A 10324-nucleotide genomic window follows, 5' to 3' on the forward strand; every position below is an offset into this window, starting at 1 on the left:
CAGTCATTTTAATACCTCAACTGAAGTGTTAATGAAAATGGAGGGGATGGATAATGGCCAAGCACAGCTTCTGTACAGAACATACTTGATTACTTGTGGAAATGAGTTCATGAATTTGATGAGTTTATGAGAAAGTTTATATCATTTATGAATTAAAGAATAAGATCAGTATCAATGAGGGAGGTTTCCATCATTCTTTTCACCTTTTGTAATAAAATAGAAGTTTGTTATGTGTTTAAGTTCTTTAAATTTCTCTATGAGAAGGTGAAGGTCACCTTTAGATTCTTTCAATCTGGCCTATATACCCCTAAAAGATTATATCAATAAAATAAGATATTAATAATAATGAAAATTGTAGCAACCCCCCCCCCCTTCATCATTTTTTGGAGTGAAAAGAAGCAAAAAGAAATGAAATAGCTCATGAATAGAAAATTTTACTTTATTTCCCTGCTGCAACAGAAGTATCTCAGCCGCCAAGAAGTCAGTTCCGTCGGAGGGACAGCATGGGTAGCACATCAAGCTACAAATCAATAAAGGAGAGAGAGTCGTCTTACTTGGCTAGCTCAGGAACTACAACCAAGCCATCTTACTCCTCCATCTCTACTGTTGGTGGCAGAGGAGTACATAAAGATAACAAGGAAAATATGGGAGGTTCGATCACTGTGTTAGGAGCAACCAGCACGGCAACACCAGAATAGTGAGTTGAATGTTTTGATGGGGCAAAAACCTGATTTGTCTCGTTAATCCATGTTGTAAGATCATTTTTTTGATATGGAATTGTATATTGCCGACTTCAGTAAAACTTATTTTAGGCGACCTCCTATCCATAATGATCAGAATAGTGAGTTGAACGTTTTGTCTTGTTAATCCATGTTGTAAGATCATTTTAAATATGGAATTTTGTATTGCCGACTTCAGTAAAACGTATTTTAGGCAACCTCCTAGCCATAATGATCACCTTTCTATAGTGATGTAAAGAGGAATACTTTGATTGCTATAGCCTCATGGATTGGGCAACAATTTATTATTATTATTATTATCATTTGGTTGGCGTCATCTGTGCATAGGAGGTAAAAAGCGACCTGAATCACTATTTATCATTATTTGGAAGCTTCTCTCTTGTGATAATCGCTCCTTGCAATTACTTGTATATAGTTTAAGCACTCATGGGCATGTGTGTTGTTATCAGTCAGATAAAAGACCTGTCTACTACTTGAATGTCAAACTTTGCCCACTGCCGAGCAATCATTATCTTTTTACAAAACTATTTTTGCGCCAAATTTGAATTCATACATACTATTAAACCACTTGGTGGTTACTTTGGGGTTTGTAGCTGAATTTATGTTTGAATTTGAATGCTGTTTCTAATCATAGCATGTACCAAAGAATCAGTTACCACCAGCCGCCTTGGATAATGCACTGGTATATGTTTTATACAAAAGACTGAACAATAAATATGTTGATCCATAAGTTGTTTGAAGTAATAGAAGCTCACCAAGAAGGTTGTTGTGATATTATTGAAGGTGACATTTTGTTTCCTTTATCTTTCACAGCCCTAGTAGTAGTGCCACCAGCAGCAGTAGTCCGGGAGTGAATAATATCAGCACAATTAGTTCCATCGGTAGCATCAACAGTACCCCTAGCCCAGCACCTACAGGACAACCTATACAATCAACTTATAGTCAACCAAGCAATCCAATCCCTCAAGGGCCTCCCTCAGCTACCCTACCACCACCTAACATGCCAGACTTCTCTAAGCCACCACCATCAATGCAGGGTGAGTTATGGGTGAGGGATGGAGAGATGGGTGAATGGATTGGTTGATGAATGGATTGTTTAATAGTGGGATGAATTGATAGATGGATGAATAGATTGATGGAGGGATAGAAGGATGGTTGGATGATTGGGTGATTGTATTTAAGACTTGGGATGTAAATGATACTGAATCTTGATGTTTCAGTGAGTATCATTAGGATATATAGATGTTGATATTTAACAAATGTTAGAGCACTGTACTTGATTTACGTCAATTCTTGAGATCTCATTAATTATTACTTTAAACGCTTAACATGCACTTAATAACATTCAGTATAACTTTTGGTGTCTTTGAAAGGGCAAATGTTTACTGGAAGAATGCATAAAATGCCATTTGTATATCACAGGATCAATGTATTAAGACTATGTAACATTAATTTAATGCTTGTTTGTAATTTACCAGGTCCTCCCCCTCAAGGTCCTCCTCCTCAGGGTCCCCCTCCTCAAGGGCCCCCTCCTCCTCATATGACCGGGCCACCTCCCAACATGGGAGGACCCCCTCCTAACTTTTCAGGGCCACCACCGATGTTTGGAGGTAAGTACCTTCATCTGCTCTCTCCTTTTGCATATTGAATGATGGGAATCCCATAAAGTATGTAGATTTGAGGACCTTCCTACAATGATGTATGTCTCTGCTTTATGATTCATTTTGAAAGATGTAATGCCATCAAATTATAGGAGACAGAATATGTGGTTGTGAACAATACGTAGTTGCAAATAAATTCATCAGATAGATTCAGAGAAAAATATAATATACATTTATGTGAGCAAATGTAGATTTTCCAAAATGATAACTCTCACTGACCCATTGGCCAAGAGATTTACCACTGTTCAGCTGTATATGCTTAGGTTTCGAGACAACTTAGTTTTGAATGTATGCTCTGTATGAATATCCACTACGATAAAATGGCTGATGACAACACTGTTGTTTCATGATAAGTATACTGCCACCTACATTGATGCACTCATTGAAACACTAAACAAATTTATTTTTCCTGATATTTAGCTTAGAAGTTGTATAATATCACATGATATTCCAGCTGAAACTCTTTGTCAGATTTCAATTAATTGAGTAAACTTTACTTTGCCTATATTTTATATAAACTCACAGATTTTTTGGTTGGGTGTGAATTAAACTAATTTGCTTGTATCCTTTCTAGATGGTAATTACCCTCCACCACCCAACCAGCCTGGTGGCCCACCAATGTCAGGCCCACCACCCCCTATGGGAATGCATGGTGGTCCTCCACCACCTAACATGGGCCCACCACCTATGGGCATGGTTAGAGGACCACCCCCACCCATGGGGGGTCCACCACCCCATATGGGTATGCAAGGTCCCCCACCAGGAATGGGAGGTCCTCCACCAGGCCCGCATGGACCCCCGCCGATGGGAATGCCTCCTGGTGGTAACTGGAACAGACCACCTCCACCCTTTGGGAGACCAGGTATGTTACATATGTAGACTTGTCTCGATATATAAAACCAACTTACAGGAGAGGATATACCTGTTAAGTGGGATGGGAAAGTCAAACATGTGTCTTGATGGAATTTGTATTATCACAGGACCCTGAAGCATGATATATGCAATCAATTATACCATTTAAGTGTAACTGAATACATTGAAAACCAAGTAAAAGAGATAAATTACAATTGGTTGTAAATATCAGTTGTAACTCTAGATGTTACAGGTCTTAGCATTGATTGGGATGCTGCTTTTCAGGGGAAGTTAGAACTAGAAGCTGTGGCTATTTATTTAACCAGACAGTAGAAGTGGTTAGCAGTGGTTTCAGGGTGAATTAATCTGAAAATCTGATTTAATTGTAACAAGTGGTATCATCACCTGTATTTTTATTTCATACCATTCCCTGCATCAGTTATTGTTTAATCTCCCTCAATGTGCAATTTTTTTATTTTTCAATCCTAGATGGACCTCCACCTCCTTTCTATGACCAGCCCCCACCCATGGGTGGACCAGGAATGGGACCCGGTCCTGGTGGTCCTCCACCTATTGGGTCTGGACCACCTCCTATGGGTATGCCACCCAAGTCTGGGGATTCCAAGACCTACTCTCAGTTTAAGTCTAACTGGGCTACCAGAGGTAGTGATTCAGAAAGTGACATCAGCAGGTGGGTTGATGTAGTTGTGTGTATTTTCTATCTTAAAAGTTTGTCTTAGATCAAAATTTGCTAACACCAGACTTATTGAGAAGCGATATAAATTTCTGTAATATAAGCTGTATCTTATGGCTCAGCAAATTAAATCATTAAATTGAATCAAATATATTCTTTTGACTGATTCTGGTGAAATAGGAACACAGGTAGTGAGAAAATGATTGTATCATATAAGTTAAGGGTGAATATGCATTGGGTTGTACATAACATCTATTGGTGAAGTAATCTTGATTCTACTTGGGATGATGTAGAACACCTTGTAGAACACCTGTCGATGGTGTCATTGGTGTCAAATTTCCTATAAAAATTGATGCTAGATAGTCCTTAAAATTATTTTTTTTTCTTTTCAACAACACAGAGAAATTTAAAAATCATTAAGTTTAAAAGATATTTTGACCTTTTTCATTTTCCTGTTTATTCATTGAAAACTCACAAAAAGAGCGTTGTTGGATTAAGCTTCTTGATTGCAAGATGTGATTGGGGGAAATTATTGATTTTTATTCTTCTCTTTTGATTATAGTGGAAGTGAAGATAATAATAAAGAGTCAGACTATGACAGAGACTACAGGGAATTCAGTAAATTTCTCAGCAGGTAGGTTTGAATTCATCGTTGTTGATTGATTGATTGATGATGATGATGATGATGGTAGTGGTGGTGATGATGATGGTGATGTTGGTAATGATGACGATGATGAAGTTGATGATGATGATGGTGGTAATGATGATGACGATGATCAAAATTATGAAAGTAATGATGAAAGTGATGATGATCAGATGATAACAACGATGATAGTGTGTAATTGATAATCGAAATCCTTTTCAAATTTGTCAAAGAAGTATTTTCATGTCATAAGACGTGAATGTCTTGTTTGATGCATATTTTTGACAATTTATTTGCCATTCAAAGCTGGGGTGATATGCTGAAGAGAATAAACATATAATTGAATGTGTATGAAAAAACAATCTAAAGTTTATATCAATTTTATTTACAGTAAAGCTGAGGAAGACAGAGCAAGAGAATACAGCAGAGAAAGACGGGATAGACCCAGCAGAGACCGTAGCAGGGATAGGAGTAGAGATAGAACTAGGGAGCGAGATCGCGATCGTGACAGAGACAGAGACCGCGATCGTGATAGAGATCGTGATCGGGATAGGGACCGTGATCGGGATCGTGATCGTGATAGAGAAGGTAGAGATAGGGACCGGGAAACCAGAGACAGGGATCGTGATCGTGATCATGAAAGCCGCAGTAGAGACCGTGATCGTGATCGCGATAGAGATCGTGATAAGGAGAAAGAGAGAGACAAACGGGTTAAAGAAAAGAGTGAAGACAAAGATGACAGAGTTCGAGATCGATACAAGGATTCTAGGCATAAATCATCAAGAAGGTAGGCCAAGGATTTGTGTCATGATTTTTCTTGTCAGTGACTTTCATCAACAGAATGTTATAAGCTACTGGAAATCATTCTTTCTGATTGGCTGAGAGGAAATTAGTTAGTGAAAATGGCTGACAAAACTCTGCATGTATTGTGAAAAACATGAAAGAATTCCATGTTTGTGATTTGTAGATAGCATGAAAATAGCAATTCATCGCAAACTTTGCAATGGCCAAACACACTTGCAGTTGTGGTCGTATATTCCTCAAAATACCCACCACGAACCCCTAATAGCCATTGTTTGAAGTTGGCAGTTGATCAGGGATCTTTGTTTCTCAGGGCATGGGGTTTGAAACCATATTGGTGTGCCGTGGGGGCCCTTTGTGATGCATCTGGCTGTCCTCGTCCTCCAAATAGATCTTGGCCCCATAACACAAAGGTTAGCCATTTATTGTACCTTGACTTTCACAATTAATTGTACATTGTAGTAAATGCAATCAATTGTAATAAAAATTCAGACGATTGCTAAGCTTTGCGTTACGAGCCCATTACAGAAAGACATCTGTTTTAAAACACGTCCATAATATGTGGGTTTCATTGGTTGAAATCAAGTTGATTTTTAAATTTTTTTAGTTGCACTTGATTGCATCTCTTTATGCGTGGGCCCCAGGGAAATTAATTATAGATGTGTATACCAGTACTGGTATATACTTTTTTTTTGCAGTTTGGCTGAAAGGATCAATGATATTTGACACCCATTTTCTTTGTGTCTCTCATTTTCACCCCTCTCTTTGTACACCCCGTTATACAGGAAACGAGACGAAGAGGATGACAGGTACAGCTCACGTCACAGGCACAGACACTCCCGTCGGGATCGGGATAAAGATGGGGGTGAAGAATTTGAGATGGAAAACCCTGCCAGTGGAGGAGAAGATCTTAACCCATCTCTTGTAGGCGATGCATACCATTCAGACTAGACAGGAGTGTAGGAACTATAAAATAGATGCACTTAGAATAGTATTTAAAGCAACACTATCAGGAAAGAACATGGTTTCAAAACCATGTTGGTATGGATGATATATTTTGTATTCACAAAACTGGTTTTGAAAGAAACTTTCAAAATTTGCCAAAAGGTACCATTCAGGACCTTGTTTCTTATAAAGTAACATATAAAATATGTGTTCAATGGCATTACAAGTGAAAAGCACATACATTTTGGGTTATTTGGCAAGAGAAAGCTGTGCAGATGCAGCATCAACATCTTAGTGCCAGAAATTGTGATAAATATAAGCTACTGCGTAAATTCTTGTTTCAAAACATTTGAAATAAAAAGATGTGTTTCTCCTGAAAATGTTGCTATAAACGTAACCCTTGTGAATCCCATGCCCTGCTCTTTAAAGACAAGTTATGATGGCTATGGGAAGTATGCCTTGTAGGGGTGGGAAACAGAACAGTGTCTAGGTGTAGCGGTTCGTGATTCTCGCCTTGCAATCAGAGGGTCATGTGTTTTAATTCCACCATGGCCTAGCGTCCTTTGGCAAGATGTCAATCCACCCTTTGCCACTCTTCACCCAGTTGTGAAATAGGTACCCGGTAGGATGCAAAAGCCTATTTAGTATGTTTAGCAATCAAGTCTTGGAACTCTTGTTGAAATGCTCCCCAGGGAGTGGATAAGGTTCATACATTGTATGCAGGCATAACAGTATCCTGTGACCAGGGTAATATATCTGCAAAGCGTTAAGAGACGTTGTTCTGATGTAATAAACGCTATGTAAAATCGGATTATTATTACTATATTTTTACTTTGTAAAGTTATCCATGACTTTATATAAGATTGGGTTACATTCTTAGGTGCTATATCAGATTCTCAATAATTTCACTTCCCATTGCCAAAAAATGAAATATGAATAATCTTTGTAGATTAAATTTGTTCTTAACAGGCATTTCATTGCACAGTTGACTATTTTTCCTAAAAAATGTTTATAAGGAAAACTCGTTTTAACTTTGTAAGACACCAGAGGAAATGTAGAGTATCTCATTCAGCACAATGACATTTGTTGGTTGTGCAAAAAGTCATGCATAACTTATAAAAATCCTAATGAAACACCTTGCTCAAGGGTTGTGTGTTGGAATCCCACTACGACCGATCGTCCTTTGGCAAGACGTCAATCCACACTTTGCCACTCTCCACCCAGGTGTTAAATGGGTACCCGGTAGGATGCGAAAGCCTATGTAGTATGCCTTAGCAATTGAGTCTCGGAATTCTTGTTGGAATGCTCCCCAGGGAGTGGAGAAAGTGCATACATTGTGTGCAGGCATGTCAGGATCCGATGACTGGGTAATAAAAATCACAGTTTTAAGTGCTTAGAAACAAAGTGTAATAAGTGCTACATAAAAGTCCTATAATATTACAAAGCAATTAATATTTGTCTTTATTGGATGACCATCAAGGTCAACTTCTGACAGTTATGTGAAATGGGGCCCCTGTGTGATCTTTCCTTTTTTCTTGTGATGATTCACAAGCTATTCTGTGCCATAGGTTTACATTCCTCTTCAACCCTTTCTAATAACATCACTTTACATCTTCTCATGTACTGTACCTGCTAGAAGGGTATGGCAATTTGAATTCAGGATAGATAGATATTGTATTTTCACATGCATCTATACTGTAAGATATAGCAGAATTCCTTTAGGAAAGGATTCTAACACTAAATTCTATATAAAGAATTTGATATGTGTATGTTGTACATACTGTACAGTGTAAATATTGCAATTTTTTAAATGCTGATTTTGTGATTTTCTGAACAACCTGGGATATGTTGGTGATCTTTAAAGAAAGAATTATTTGCAATCAGAGTCATAGATCATCTTAACATGTTGCCATCTACGTCATTCTTTTTGTACATGTATATGGAATGTTGTTATTCAGCTGATGTGTGTATTCTTGAGACACTTATGATTATCAGATAATTCATTTAGATTTCAATATCTCTACATTCCCAATTGATTTTTTTACAATCTGCGTCTGCTTAAATGATAACATATTACTCATTTTATAGACTAATATAATCATATTTTTAAGTGATGCAGCAAAGAATTTTTTTAACCTGCTGATCTCCATATGTTTTGTTAGATATAAATCTTTGAAAGGAATCAATCAATTTTTTTTTGTATGTTGCAAGTTGAGAAAGATTTTTTTTTCAGAAAAAGTGGACTTGTTGAAGAGCATAGAAAGAAATGAAATGGAGATTCTTTATTTGTACTTTTGTGAAAGATTTTAATTTGATAACTCGTTGCTTGGCTAGCAGAATGGCAGTAGGATGCTTGAGTGCATGTGTGGTCATTTTCAATTTTAGCTTAAGCATGCGTTATTTACATTTTCGTGCGAGAGTTAGCAAGTTAGCACCCGTCTGCCTGACTAACAAGAATGGGATTTGGCGTTCTCGTAACTCCTAATGTTCTTATACCAGCCAGGGGTCAAATAAGTTCAAACACATTGTAGTAACCAAAAACATGAACTGTTACTGCTTATTAGAAAAGCTAGATGTGTTTAAAATATGAAAGAGTTTGACAGAGTTTTCTCAATACTTTGGTTGTAATAGAAGAAAATGAAAAGACTTTATTCAATCTCAAATGTGGCAGTAATGCATAGAATTATGAAGTACTTGATCAAGTACAAGTTGCATGATTTTTTTTCAAATGAAATTACTTTTTGCCTGAAGGCAAAGTATCCAATATATTTCAAACGCTTTTGACCCTCCAGAGATGATATATCTCTTTCTTCTAGTTCCTATAAAAATTTGCTTTTAAATGTTCATGGTTGGAGCAGTTCATGAGATGAAAAAAAAAATGGAGGCTGGACATACAATAAATATTGGTTATTTGAAGGAATTGCCCAAAAGCTTATCTAGTGCCCAAAGAAGAATTACTTTGAGCTACTTTTGATGCACTAATACTACAGTGGGTGTCTCATTGTCTTCATTGATATTGCAAAAAATGGTTGTTGCGTCCTTTAAAATTCTTTGTTATTTATTGATGAACTGCTATCAGGATCGGTACGTAATCCTACAATATCATTCAATCCTGTTTGTAACCAAAACCCAACTGAAATGTAGTTTTGTTCCTACAACTTGCATAAACATTTGACATGAGTAATTTTAACTGATACTGATAAATCTGTAGCCCTATCAATTCTGAAAGTAATTGTGGACTCACACATGGAAACTGCAAAAACATGTGTTTTTCTCCATTCATAACCCATAGTAATGTTATTTGCATTCGTTTGTAATTTGCTATATTGGCATACCCTACATTTTATTTTCAATTTTCTTTTCACTGCAATTTACACAAGATACTTTTGGTCAGTGAGGGAATAATATTAGTTTAAAAACTTGAATTCATTGTTATTTACTACATGTGAGAAACCCAAAGTGACATAATCAGCAGTGTCAAATGCAAAGCTTCATACACATATTTCAGTATTAGATATATTTTTTGTGTCAAATGCCTCTGAATGCAAAATAATTGCATTGGCTAGATGTGAAGAATATTTCTGCTATATGTCGTAAGATAATTGTGATTTATTTGTAAGAAAAGAGAAGTTGGCTTCTTATTAAATCTCATCTTTTAGGAAAGCCAGAATCTTGCTTGATGTTTTGTTTCTATGTGTTTCTAGTAGAGTTTTTTTTTAAATTGATATTCATCTCACAAATTTGAGACTTACCCAGATTTTTATCATCAATATTGTCCATAGATTTTGTAATATTACAATTTGGGCTGTTAAAACTGTATGTAAAGGACAAATCCACCCCAACAAAAACTTGATTTGAATAAAAAGAGATCAAATTCAATAAGCATAGCACTGAAATTTTCATCAAAATCGGATTTAAAATAAGAAAGTTATGACATTTTAAAGTTTTGCTTCATTTCACAAAACAGTTAATGCACATCTTGGTCGGT

General features: G+C 36.7%; 1 protein-coding gene across 3 annotated transcripts in view; it reads left to right on the forward strand.

Moving 5' to 3' along the window:
- LOC121407562 (formin-2-like) overlaps positions 1-10004 on the forward strand; it is a 41846-nt gene extending 31842 nt beyond the window's left edge. Inside the window, exons 9-16 of one of the 3 annotated variants that reach the window (XM_041598704.1) lie at positions 460-697; positions 1554-1777; positions 2219-2350; positions 2976-3263; positions 3743-3944; positions 4510-4581; positions 4982-5377; positions 6177-10004. In XM_041598704.1, the coding sequence (XP_041454638.1) occupies positions 460-697; positions 1554-1777; positions 2219-2350; positions 2976-3263; positions 3743-3944; positions 4510-4581; positions 4982-5377; positions 6177-6342 (1718 nt within the window). In that variant the 3' untranslated portion in view covers positions 6343-10004. The remainder of the gene's footprint in view (positions 1-459; positions 698-1553; positions 1778-2218; positions 2351-2975; positions 3264-3742; positions 3945-4509; positions 4582-4981; positions 5378-6176) is intronic. The other 2 variants (XM_041598719.1, XM_041598713.1) reach the window with 2 other exon arrangements.
- The last annotated feature ends 320 nt before the right edge of the window (positions 10005-10324 follow it).

The sequence above is a fragment of the Lytechinus variegatus genome, chromosome 1 (assembly GCF_018143015.1).
Source record: "Lytechinus variegatus isolate NC3 chromosome 1, Lvar_3.0, whole genome shotgun sequence".
NCBI lineage: Eukaryota > Metazoa > Echinodermata > Echinoidea > Temnopleuroida > Toxopneustidae > Lytechinus > Lytechinus variegatus.